General features: G+C 44.6%; 1 protein-coding gene across 1 annotated transcript in view; it reads left to right on the top strand.

The window, feature by feature from the left end:
• The first annotated feature begins 467 nt into the window (after window positions 1-467).
• Window positions 468-13,906, top strand: part of LOC135243008 (protein FAM171A2-like) — a 31,589-nt gene continuing 18,150 nt past the window's right edge. Inside the window, exons 1-3 of the mRNA XM_064314420.1 lie at window positions 468-725; window positions 10,266-10,493; window positions 12,802-12,894. Of these exons, the coding sequence (XP_064170490.1) occupies window positions 626-725; window positions 10,266-10,493; window positions 12,802-12,894 (421 nt within the window). The 5' untranslated portion in view covers window positions 468-625. The remainder of the gene's footprint in view (window positions 726-10,265; window positions 10,494-12,801; window positions 12,895-13,906) is intronic.

Below are 13,906 nucleotides of genomic sequence, written 5' to 3'. Positions count from 1 at the left end.
GTCAACCTTTGTTGTGCTTTAGCTATGAGATGATAAAACTGTCATGGAGAGCTTGTGTTTAGATTTGAGGTAAAAGTGCTGTCTTCTGAATTCATGTGGTTCATATGTGTGGCTGTTCTTTCTACATGAACATGATAATCGTATTTTTGTCTAATTTGTCTTTAAAAGCCACACATATCCTGATTGTGGAACACATATAGAAAATCCGGCGAATAAATACTTAAAGAATCGTTTAAAATTCGTTATATACAAAGATTATGTATTCTTAGCATAATTACAGACACTCGATACTAAATAAGCTAGGACAAAGACCTGTGTAAAAACCAATGCTATTTAATTAAAAGTCTAAGTCATGTGACATAATGTCGCTTGGTTTCGATTTGTCGCCTTTCCCACACGCCAATTTTATTTTAGACCAGTAGAGGGCGCTGGCCATCGTGTAACAGCCCCTACTCCTACGTAGCACAATGGAACTAAAAAGCGCAGCAGAGCGTGAGCGTGCTAGGGAGTGGGCATCTGAACGCCAAAGGCTAGCAGTCTGGAGAGTGGTCTCTAGCCTGCCACCCCCCAAAAATCAACATGGATGAATGGCTACCTAGCGGCGAGTGGTGATTTTTAAATAAGGATGCCATCGCTGCGCACCTCTCGTTTTCTCCTGTTCTTTCTTTTCTTCGGCAACGTCTGGAAGGTGCTGCCGAAATCCATTCCGGATCGGGGACCACTAGGTGAGTTCGGCTTTTTGGTTTGGCACGGGCGGCACGGTGGTATGGGCAGTGTGCATTTGACATGATTTCATGTGAAACTGTTTTGCTGATGTAATGTTTTTTTCGCAACAAGCCCTCGATACGAGAGGGTGGCTTTGATGGGTTGCTTATGTAACCGCCGCATTTTATACCACAGTTGATTACGCCCGAGTGAATGCAAGGTCTGCTTATAGAGTACATCTACAGTTGAGAAACAAAGGATTTTTAAACCGCCTGATTTCTGTGAATGTTGGAATGGGCTATGGTAGTAGGACTAAATTGTACATTAATATTAGTAAAGTCCGTTATGATACGTCATTATGGTGTGCAGCTTTGCGAAGATAACACCAACGTGCTCGGAACCTGATGTGCCCTGCAAATATCGTTTTTTAAAATATGTATAGCTAATTTTATTTTTGTAAATACTTTCAGAATAACTAATAAACATTACTTTCGTAATTTGCAAATGGCGATGACAAATTTATCCATCAGGTTGTTTACGACTAGATGACTGCCTTGATTTTATAAACTCGAGCATCAGCAGTGTTTCATTATTTATATTTAAATATATATATTATATATATATACACGTTTATATAAGGTAGGCTGTCACCTCTTGCCTAAGGTTGCTTGTTAAACTAATTGTGTCGCTTGAACGGTTAATTTTGTACTGCGCACGCAGTGTTAAACACAAGAAAAAACAAGAGGTACCCATCGTTGGATCTAAATAGAAATATGGACCAAATACTGAATTAGTTTCTCTTGCGTAGAATATAATTGAGCGGCTATGACATTGTATTCCTTGAGATAATGTCATGTGGAATTTTGTGACTGACACGCGTAATGGTATTGTTCATGTGACATAACGCCGCGATGGGTTTGTAATTTTAACTGCTCATCTTTACATCGCGTAGAGCGATACGTCAGCGAGAGTGTAAAGTTTGCCGAAAAGTTCCGGTTGCAGCGCGCGCCCTGGAGTAGGCGACCTACGTTGGTGCTCGCTATGGATATTGTGCACCAAATTTATTTAAATGACATTATTGCTGACTTCAATCTCGTTAGTGAACGCGGCTTCTTGCATTACTGCTGAGCAATGTTGTGCAGGTGTTCCGTGAAAATCTTACTGTGAGGGGTTACGAATAACTTTTCGGTTGCGATAATAACCATTCAATAGTGCATTGTTGTAATGGCAATTGCTCTAAGGTCCAAGGTTTGGAATGTTTTCCTTATTTCTAAGTGTCCTACTAATGACTTGGTGAATCACATGTGGCCTAGCTGTGTTGTGCTCCTTCTACACAACAGAGTATTTTTCTATCCTAGATGAATGCCATGTAGGAGTAGTGATCATTGTGCTGGGTTTATTTGGACATTTTTGTTTATTTTTAACCAAAACTACTGCTGGATATGTGGGAAAACATTCTGGCCTTTTCAAAACATTCTGTAAGATCTTCACAGGTGCACTGAAATATATTATGTTGCATAATGACAAATAACAGACTCTTTATGCATTTCCATTTGGGAGGAGGTTAGTGGTTTGAATGTAACAGAATTGTCCGCTTTTGTGAAACTTGGAATGGGATTGTACCCCCCAACACCTGCAGTTGGTGTGTTTTGCTTGGTGACAATGTCTGTCTGTTCCTAGTGTTATGACACTGCACGCCACACCACCCCACCCCCCCCCTTTTCTTAAATGTAACCCTTTTTTTAAAAGTTATGATGCACGGGGGGTCCCCTGAATGCCTTTGAGCCTGGGTGTAGGGGGTCCCTGTTTCACAAACAGTCAGAGTCCCCCTGTTCTGCCCGCTCCACCTCAGGCTGTCCCTGCCACTCACTCGTGAAGTTCTCTGCAGCTTGTGGGTGGCCGACAGGATCCCCAGTCACAAACATGCACGTTCATATACCTGCTGTGAATTACTGCTCTACTGTTTATTTTTGTTTTGTTTGTTTGTTTTTAGGAAACAAACAAACGTGTCATGCACTCTGTAATGGTCTGTAATGATGATGTCGTGATTTTCTTATCCACTGGACACAGTGGGCAGAGTTTTGACTGAATCTGATTTGATGGGCGTTTGCAGTTGTTCTACAGTGAAATGCATTCCGTGCTGTGTGTGACAGATTTAAGATCCACCTTTTTTTGATTTGGAGAAAAGCACAAAGCCCCATTTTGGCTCCTCTGTGACTGTTCCTGGTCACATGGTCACATTTTTATCCACGTACTCTGCCTTGGCCTTGCTTTCTGACTTCCTTTCGAAGCCCGAGGCGGCATCGGATCGGACGAAATTAATTAATTGCGAATGAGACGAACGGAGCCCGAGCGAATGCGCTCAGTCACACGCTTAATTAAATGCTTTGTGTCGGAGGGAGAGAAAGTGATTTAGCACGTCACGGTGTGGGCAGGAAGACAAACAAGCGGCTCTGTTTATGTGGGTCACCGCCCGCGAGTATCCATGCACAGATCATGCGGAGCACACGCTTTCTGCCTCGGTAATTTAAGCCCCTCCGTCGATGAGCAGTAATGCTGCGTCATAAATTGTGCAGTGATAAAAGCGCTTTACCCGTGTTGCCGCACACCCTGGGAATAGTGCTTACATGGAGGCTAACGTCATAATTCACTGTGATTTCCCCGATGATAAATCAACACTTAAAGATTGACCGTGAAACCGTAATGGCGCTGACTCGTCAGAAATGTGAGGAGTGCTTCGGAGTTCACTTGGTAGCGTGCTTCAGAGTTTGCTTGGTAGTGTGCTTCCGAGTTCACTTGCTAGTGTGCTTTGGAGTTTGCTTGGTAGTGTGCTTCTAAGTTCACTTGCTAGTGTGCTTTGGAGTTTGCTTGGTAGTGTGCTTCCAAATTCGCTTGGTAGTGTGCTTCCGAGTTTGCTTGGTAGTGTGCTTTCGAGTTTGCTTGGTAGTGTGCTTCCAAGTTCGCTTGGTAGTGTGCTTTGGAGTTTGCTTGGTAGTGTCCTTCCGAGTTCGCTTGGTAGTGTGCTTCGGAGTTAACTTGATAGTGTCTGTCTGCCTTTTCAGGGTGAGGAGTATTGGACAACGCTGTCATTCTTCAGACCGGTTGAGAACATTCTAATAACATATTTATGATCTTACACATTAAATAGTTAAGCCTTTATGGTGGTTAGGAATAGATTAAATAATTTTTAAAATTTGTTCCATCAGATGTTACAGGCATCTCTGATGTATTGCGTGTTGGAGTAAACTGCCCTCTTTTCACCCAGAGTTTACTGTAGGGTTTAACGTGACTTTAGGTTATTAGTGTCAGTTGGCCAATTAAAATAAATACTTGCATTTAATTGTGAGTTGAGAGCAGATGTTGATGAAAAGCAGGCCTTTGTCACCATGCAAAAAAAAAACATCAGCGCACATTGTGGTACGATATCGCTGACAACAGTGGATGTTAAAACTGAACTTGCCGCCAAAGTGACGTGTGCGGATTCTTCTGGCAGCTCTGACGTAGATGTGGACGCGCGTAGGAAACTGCACGCGTTCCAGTCCTCCATGATGGATTTAATTACGGCTTTATAATGAAATCATTGGCTGATCTGTTTGCTAAAGAGCAGATGCTTTGTCGCTCGCACGCAAATGCAGAGTTCATTTTCGGTTTGTTTGTTTCTAAGAGTTTCTAAAATCACGACTACGGTGGTTCTGTTCAAATGTGAGATGCTGAAGAGAATTAAAATGACTCTGCAGGGATTTCGCTGTCTCCACAATATCGCACAGGTGCTCACTGGACAGCTCAGAACCAACTGTTAGTTGTCCACCTCACAACAGTAACAGCTTAAAACTATAGCCTATCAAGCAGAAAATTTCATTATACTATTTAGCCTAGGCTTTTGCTAAAACTAGGAATGAATGGTACTTGTCTTCTACTTCGTGCTTAAATGTAGAATTATAGGATCTGTTATAGCCAAATAAATATCCTGTATTTATTTTATTTTTTTTATATGGTTAAAATATGGTTTTCAACTGGGCTTTTACTCGGTCTTAAAACCTTGGAAATGTATTCTAGTTATTGTAATCACTTCCAATAAAGTGCACTAATAGCCTGAAAAGTCATCTTTCCATTAAACATCCTATTAGTAAATATATCCCCTGTCACTGGAACAGTGTTTTGCAAAGTTTGAAAGTAGCTTATGAAGTTTAACCTGACCCTAGCCCCTAGCACGCAAGCTTTTGGTACTGGACTGACACAGAGTCTTCTGATTCTGATTTTTCCTCTAAATCAGTAACCAGTTCAGATCCAGGAATGAGCTAACCGCGTAGGCAGCTGCTTGATTGGTCATATGAGCGCTGAACAATGAAAGCCAGGAGGCTTGGTGGCTCTCCAGGATTGGGTTGGGGACCTCTTTGCTCTTGTAGCTCGTCCCTGACCCCTCCCCCCCCCCCCCCCCCCACACACACACACACACACTAATCAATGAGGATGACTCTCTCTTCCACCTCTCTGTCATCACAGTTATCATATGCATACTGTTACCCCACATTCTGAACCTCTCAACATTCTATGTCCTGCCACAGACCTTATACCTTCAGTCCCATTCATTTCTGCTCTTAGAAAAGATTTTAACTCTGTTCACAAACTGAATTTTATGTGCAAGCATATTCACCACTATGTATAGTTGACAGCTTAAGGGTTGTTTTATTTTTTATTATTTCAAACACTATTCTTATAGAGGCATCACCATCTGATAGTGTCCTTGTTCAGATTCTGTTCCTGGCAAAGGCCTTTTTACTTCCGTTCGTCTAAACAGCCACAGTGAATTGATGCCTCTCTTTAAGTGGCCAAGTCTGTCGTCAACACTTGGCAAGCGAATAGCTCTTCCAAGGCTTCGGCATTTGTTGACAGAACTCCCATCCATCCAGCCTCCTACACAGGATTTCTTTTCCATGGATTTCATCAGTGTTACGATGTCGTCTATCACTGTTTCTATGTACATTCATTTAAACATTTACTCAGGAGACTACATGCAGTGCAGTGTAAGAATGTATGAATGAACCGTTCATTCCTGTAATAGCGAAATGATATCATTTTGTTTGCACTGAGGACTTTACTTCCCTTAGTGGAGATGATGCACTCCACAGTCAGAGTTCCCACGTGTCATGGAAAACCTGGAATTTTTTCTTGCCGGTTTCTAGTCATGAAAAAGTAATGGAAAATGAGAAAATAGGCAAAATTTTCGGAAAATATTTATTTTCTTTTTTTTTGTTTGCTTTTAGTGCAACATTAAAAGCTAACAATGTTAAGGGTTAAAGTCTGCAACCACAATCACAATCCGCCTACTAGCCACAGGTGTGCAATTAAACAGTTTTAGTGTCATAATTAACTCTAATGAGCACACTGGAGTCATTATCGTAGTACCTCAAGAGTCTCGTTGCCTCAGCAAGGTTGACTGAATTAGTAAATCAGTGGGTCAAGATTCAGCTGGGAGAATTTTTCACAAACTGTCACATCGTGAGTGATTTTCCCAGAACAGAGGCCCTTGTGGTTATGCTAATGTGCCACTAATCAAAGTCCACCAAAGTCTGTTACGTGAGTCATGTCGCTGGCTTTGCGATTTCCGTATATCAGCAAACATCGGGTACAAGCTGATCCGGGCATCTTGTGGGAGTCCTGTGTGTTGCTAAATGTACTGTGAAAATCTACCTTAAAGACCAATGCCACTTCAGTACTACTGCCACTTGGCAGTCCACTGTCTTTAAAGCCTGTGATGTTAGGCCATACGCTGTCTTCAAAGCCAGTGGTGCTAGGCCACACACTGTCTTCAAAACCAGTGGTGCTAGGCCACACACTGTCTTCAAAGCCAGTGGTGCTAGGCCACACACTGTCTTTAAAACCAGTGGTGCTAGGCCACACACTGTCTTCAAAGCCAGTGATGCTAGGTCACACATAGTCTTCAAATCCAGTGATGGTAGACTATAAACTGTCTTCAAAGCCAGTGGTGCTAGGCCACACATTGTCTTCAAAGCCAGCGGTGCTAGGCCACGCACTGTCTTCAAAGCCAGTGATGCTAGGTCATACACTGAGTGATGCGTGGAATTTGGTGCGTGTCTGTTATGGACGCTCCTCTCCTGTAACTCTACTCTGCGCTGATCCGTGGAGACGAGACGAGCCGGACTCTCTGCAAGTTTAAAGTCTTTGATTTAGTTTTTTCAACTTGCATAATAGAGGAAAAGATTAAAGAGCCCCTATAAATTGAATATGGTTCAGTCGTGTGTGTGGGAATGCATTTCTTAGCATTTGAGTGTGATTAGCTTGACAGTGATTTATTTATTGCTTTACTTTTTCTTTTTTTTTTACACTTTTCTTCTTTGCGTGTCTTTATGACACGCTCCCTGGGTTCCTACAGCTGGTTTAGATAATGCACATTGGTGTTAATTATGTGCAGCCACTAGATGTGAGTAGAATTGGAAGCTGCTGGTGGGCTGTGCCTGGCCCAGAACTAATTGGTGAAAGCTGGGATGTGCCAGGGGTCTATGGATGACCCTTACAAAAATGAAGTTTGTCAATGTACCTTAAGGACACTTTTTTTTAACTAAATCCCAGGTAATATACTTAACGTGCACTTTAACTTCAACTTTGCTTTTCAGAAGTAAACTTAAATCATGGTTTAAAACACTTTGAGTCTACCAGTTTAGGATAAATTTTATTTAAAGTAGTTCATAGATAGTATGCATAAAGTATAGGTCCAGGAAATACTTTAAGTACGTTTAACACGGTCCAGTTTTGCGTTATAAATACAACCTCCTTGTTGAAGTCAGTAAAATAAAAACGGGTTAAGACAGATTGTTATGTAACCATGCATTACAGCCAAAGTTTGCTTTGGGTTTAGCCCTGACTAGTGGATGAGGTCAGGTTTGGTCTCAGACCTGCCTTATTGCAGTTGAAATTACAGCGTTACTGGACGTTGATGCCAGTTGGTGCCCTGTTGTTGCCAGCGCCCCCTGGCCACAGACAGGAACAGTGCATCCTCCCCTGAAATATGACTGTCAGTCCAGCCCCCTGCTGTCTGCGCTCATTGGGGGTGGGGGGGGGGGGGTTCCTGTGTGTCCTCAGCTGTCAGAGTCATGTGACCCTGAAAAGGAAGACAGCGTGTGGAGGAATGCGTCATGTGACCTGAAAAGGAAGTCAGTGCGTCGAGTGGAATGTCGTCCCAGAGGGGCCCCGGGGCACTAGTTGTCATGGTGATTTTTCAGCTGAGGCGAGACCGGCGTCTCAGCGTTTATTCGCTGACTTATCCTGCTCGCATTTACATCATTTGCCTATTCTATTAACACTTGTTCACTTACTTAACCTGTCAGACACACCGTATGCGGAGAGAATTACACGGCCAGGCCTGGCAGGTAAAGGTACATTCAACACGCGTATCAAAGGAGCAACAGGATGGTGCGGCACTGTGCGTTCAGAGCAGGCGGAGAAACAGCGAATGAGCATCAGAATGGATGCGTATCAGTACGCTATCAAATGCGTTGCATGTGCAGTATGTTTTACCATCATATTGACCCATCTTATTGGCCATAATGCATCAGGGAAAAACCGACAAAAATGAGTTGTAAGTGTCAAGCGAGTGACGGCCTTTGCCATTATGAGCCCGATATGATTGTGCATCCCCAGTTTAATGGGTACACGTGTTATACGGAGACGCAGGGACCACGGGTGCAGCACACAGAATGTGTCAGCTGCTGTTTGTGTGCCAAAACGGCGCTGCTTATCTTGACTGCCTCCCCGAACAGTGCGATTGGAAAAGAACGCTCACTCAGGAAGTGCTCGCTGCTCGCGAGCTGCGAAATTTGGAAGAAAAAACATTGTTGAAATTCCGGTGAGTTTTGCAGTTCAAGGCTGCTGCCCGGCAGAGTTACGTTTTCCGGTCCCACGAAATCCTGTTGGCACGGGGGCGGAGAGCCAGGTCGGTCCGCGGATTTGCCCAAAGGACCTTCTCCTCCCGAAAAACAAAGAAAACGCTTTCGTTTCAAAAACCTAGTGCTGCAATGCTGCGATTTTAAATTGATCTCACAACTCATCTCCTTCTGTCAGAGGCCCAGAGAGAGGCGTTTAATTTCCCTACATGGTTTTATTTTGTTCTGCAATAGACGTGATGTGGAACGCAGTCCACCCTGACCCCTAATTCACTGCAGTGCTGAGCAGGAACAAACAAAATATGTGAGTTAGTGTCCAAACATATTATAATAAGATCTTAAAAAATAATGAGCAGAGCTCGGTCGTTAAACTACACCCCTGTTGCTATTGAATCATGTCATTGCGCAAACAGCACCGCTATCTTTTCCAAAGTGAATTACAAAGCTTGAAAAGTGGTATCAAATAAACTCCTTAATTTTCTACTGCTCTGTCACGTTCTGTGCTTTGTGGTGCCTTGTTATGCGTGGAATCTAACTGCACTTATTGAGAGAGGGATGTAAAAGCAATTCGGATTTAATTTAAGAAATGAAAAGTAAAGCGTGTGGATGTATTTCAGGAGCCGTGAGCCCTTCCACCCACACAGGCTTCACATGAAGGGTGACCGTGATTTTATTTCTTATTTTTTCTTATTTTTTCATTTTCTTAACGCGGGCAAGTGTGGCTTTCGATGAGAGAATGGTTTTCAGAAAAACGAGGGGCTTCCGAAGACCTGACGTTTCCTTAAGAACGAGATGAAGCAGGGCTCCTTGTCCCCCCTGCCAGCAAACTGGAGGCTTGCTTCCCCCATTTTGTAAGGAGGCACTTCTGGTTTCCGTGGAAACGAGCGCTAACAATCATTCCATTTAGCTCAACAGAGACGAGCTGCTTGATTCCGACGAGGCGTGTGAATAATCTGTGATTCTGGAGAACGATCCGGTCTTGAGCCCTACCCTTTCAGTTGTGCCCGTTGCGGTTATGTCTTTGTACGCGTGGAGACTGGACGAACACCACTCAAACTTATTATCTGTATAGCGTGCTGTTAACTGCGGTCATGATTTGCTTTGTGAAGATATTTGCTCAAAGTGGGGGGAAAAAAAAAAGTTGTTTTGAAGTGTTGCTTCCAGTTGCTTGCTTTTCTGTGCCGGTTTTCAAGAGTGATGATCCAGGTCGTTGTCATGGAAACTTGGCAAGCACATGACCCGAGCGGTCCAATCCGATTGCGGTCTCTCGGGCGCTTTTGGCTGGGAACTTCAGCATCGGTGCCAGCCGTCCCAGCGAGTCTTTATTGGACAGAGCAGTGCTAAAGAGTGCTAAACACTTTCTGATCTCTGCGAACGGTTCGGAGTCTTGGTGGATCGTTTTATGAGTCAGTGCCTCTAAAGAGAAAGGGCCAAGAATGGCCTGGTGATTAGGCAATGTGTAGGTTTGGTGCTTCGCGCAAATATGGATCTCACATTTATGTAGTTCAATAGATCTGGGTGCATAAGGAATGGTTAATGATCATTCTGTCAATGATATATATAACAGTACTGCATAATGTATTTATAATGTATATAAAATGATCCCGCTGTCTTTTCCTCTCTCTCTCTCTCTCTCTCTCTCTCTCTCTCCCTTCACAGAGGTGCTGATAAGAGTGCAGGTGTTTGACAACAGCGACCTTTCGCCTTTACCGGACGCCACGGTAGAGGTCCACGGCAACCAGTCCACCCCGTCGACCGGCAGAGCGGGCAGCGATGGCATCGCCACGGTTACCCTCCTGTACCGCCCGGGCACATGGGTCATCATCGCCGCCTCCAAGCCGGGCTACGTCACCAACTCCGCCCCCTGGCACGCCAAGCGCATTCCCCGTAAGTTAAAAGCAGGGGGGTTAAGCGCGATATGGCTGCCCCGCACACCCCCCACCCTGCACCCCCCACCCGTCACATTCCCAGATGCTGGTGGTGTATTTATATCCCCGAAAACATCCATGCTGCTAATTCCGATTGGTGGAAAGATCTGGGGGCGGAAACAGCTGGAAGCTTAGCGCCTGCCATGTTTAGCGGTAGATCTCTATGGCGCTCAGATCCAGACAGATCCAGGCTCTCTGCTCCAGCGGTCTCAGACCCCATTCCCGATTAGCACTCTGACTGGTATCTCAGACATGATGCTCATCTCTTTGGACAGTATAGACTATGAGTGACCATGCCTGGCTGGGTAATACCGTCTCTAGGGAAACTTATTTTAGAATGGATGATCACTAAGTAAGTCTGTTTTTTTGTCCAAATGGCTCTAAACAGCATTTGTGTAAGGCGAGAGGCATTTAAAAATTTATAATTTTGCACCTTGAATATTCTCAGCAGTTCTATACACTGCTAATGTCTCATTCAGTCTCTCATTCAGTCACGCATTCAGTCATGCATTGAGTCAGTCAGTAAGCTGCCTCTTGCTCTCCAGGCTGCAGCTGTGCATTTCTCCACAATATTCACTAAGACCACAGAAACTGCACAGGCTGGCTCAGCATGGTGAAGAACAGGCCACAGCCTACCCTTAAGGCCTGAAGGAGGTTCCTGTGCGTGGACTCACATCCAGTCTTCGTGAAGGGAGTGAAAGTGAGATGGTGTGATCAGAAGAACGTGGGAAATGGAAGTAGTGGAGGATGAAAACCCTGCATTTTGAGTAGCCATTTTGAGTTCATTTTAGGATTGAATTTGCATGTTGTGTTCCTCGTCTATCTTTAATATCAATCTTGCAGTGTCTCTGAGCTGTTCTCTGAGCTGTTTCTCTCAACCGTGTGAGTCTGGCAAGTTTGAGAGATGAGTCACGGCTGACTATTATTTTACAGACAACAAACTGTGTGCTTGCATGTGTGCGTACATGTGTGTGTGCATGTGTCCTTGCGTGTGTGTGTGCGTGTGTGCGTGTGTGTAAGTGAGGGTGTGTTCGCGTGCATGTGTGCGCGTGCATGTGTGTGTGTGAGAGAGACTGTGTGTGTGTGTGCATGCATGTGTGTATGTATTCACCCGTGCAAGTTTAAGAACCCCCCCCCCCCAAACTTCTCTGTTTCCTTGTCACTGGCTGATGAATTTGCTCCTCGACTCCTTTCTCCGTTTTCCAGAGGGGTGTGATCAGTGCCCCTCCCACACCCCCCCAGCCCTGTCCCAGTCACCACCCCCCCCCCCCAGCCCCTCTCCCAGTCCCCATCACCTGCTTTCTCATTCTCTCGTTCTCTTAATTACGTAATTATTCCCTCTGGAGTGGCGGCTCGCGGCCATTCCGTTCCGCGGAATCCGCAGCTGCTGGGAGTTCCTGGGAAGAGCATCCGCGGAACTCCCGCCATCGTCATGGCAGCCAGGGAATTCCAAACAGCGAGGCGTGGCCCATTAAAGCCCGTTTGGGTCACATCGCGGTGGCGCTTTTGCCCACATTGGAACGCTTTACTTGTCTCTTGGGGTTTGATCTGACAGGCTAACAGTCCTGATGCTGTGCCAGACCTGCCCCGTGCCATAATCTAAAAATGTTTGGAATTTGGTAAAAAAAAACAAAAAACAAAAGCCATTTAGTTTGCTAGCTGAATGGAAAACAGGTTATTGTTTTGTGTGCAGAGTGAAAACAGGCCCGAACCTATAGGACACAGGTATGCCTCCCCCTTCTCTGAATGAGTATTACATTATATTACAATTTATTTGGCAGACTCTTTTATCTAAAGCTGACGTGCAAGTGCATATGGAAGGTCGTTGGAACAACTACAGAACACCCGTCAGATAAAGTACAATTCTGTCGTGAAGTAGCAGCTATCCGTAGCCATGAACATCAAGCCTAGTCCACGCAGTAAAACCTTGGCTTTATGACCAAGTCAGTACAGCTTGTATCCAAGTCTTCAGTTAGAATTGAGGCATGAATACTCTTAGAGGGAGGTTCTAGTAGTGAGTCTGAGAACTACTCCTAGAGGGAGGTTCCAGTAGTGAGTCTGAGAACTACTCCTAGAGGGAGGTTCCAGTAGTGAGTCTGAGAACTACTCCTAGAGGGAGGTTCCAGTAGTGAGTCTGAGAACTACTCCTAGAGGGAGGTTCCAGCAGCAAGTCTAAGAACTCGATCAGATGCTCTGCATAAGGATGAGTGATGAGTCTCTCTGTCTCTCTCTCCCTCCCTCCCTCCCTCTCTCTCCCTCTCTTTCAGTGTACGCCTCCATCTCCCTCTACCTGCTTCCCCAGAGGCCCGCTACCCTCATCCTGTACGAAGACGTGGTCCAGGTGCTGCTGGGATCCCCAGGTAAGCACGCACACCACCCCCCCCCCCCCCCCCCCCCCCCGCCCCCCCCTGCCCGGACCTGCCTCATTACCCTGCCTACAGGTGTGCGATCAGTGTATGAAACAGCTGCATGGAAATGACGATGATGATGATGATGATGATGAAGTGCAGCATTCTGAAGCGGTTCTACAGCAGAAAAGGTGCTGGACTGAACATCCAGTTGCAGTACACTCCCCGTATGGCAGTGCGCTTGCCTTTGATATTTAGAGCCAATTGATTCCAAGCGATATTAATAATAAATGAGTATGAGTAGTTGGTGCTGATAATAATATACGAGCTGCCTTAACACTGTATAACTGCGATTTAATTAGCAGTATAATACAGCTATAAAAGCAGGCTGTGCATTAAATTCTAATGTACCGACACCCATGATGTTGAATCCTCAACTGCTGTCAGATATGTATCATGGTGGCTACATTAGTAAAGCGTTGTCAGTTTACAAAGATATAAATAAGCTAAACTGGGATATTATGTGGATTCATATGGATTACTGTACTAATCCAAAACCTTTTTGGCAAAATTGTAAATAACCTTGTCATTGGCAAGTCCGCCAATGATTTGGACATCAGTGCACTGTAATGGTTAGGGGACCAGGCTTGCGACTGAAAGGTTGTTTGTTTGATTCCCAGGTTGTGTGGTGTGGTTGTACCCTTGATCAAGGTGGTTGATCTGAATTGTACACAGGTGTGTAAATTACTCTTGGTAAGAATGTGCTCTCATTGCCTCAATTGTAACTTAACCCTTTGAACCATAGTTTTTTTTTTTTTGCTGTTTGTTTTCAAAGTCAGTGCTCTCAAACTCCACTGCTTTCTAGTACCTGTAGTGATTCTTACATCAGCATTAGAATGTTCAATAAAGAAAAGTATAATTACATATTTGTGACCTTATGCCTTAAGGGTTCATTTCTGGAAGTGACGCACCAATTTTCTATAATGGTCTTTTTGTGAAAGAGTGTAGAAGGACACACAGGCCT

This window comes from Anguilla rostrata, chromosome 17 (genome assembly GCF_018555375.3).
Source record: "Anguilla rostrata isolate EN2019 chromosome 17, ASM1855537v3, whole genome shotgun sequence".
NCBI lineage: Eukaryota > Metazoa > Chordata > Actinopteri > Anguilliformes > Anguillidae > Anguilla > Anguilla rostrata.
Note: the sequence above shows the minus strand (reverse complement) of the source record. Positions and strands in the feature narration are given on the sequence as shown.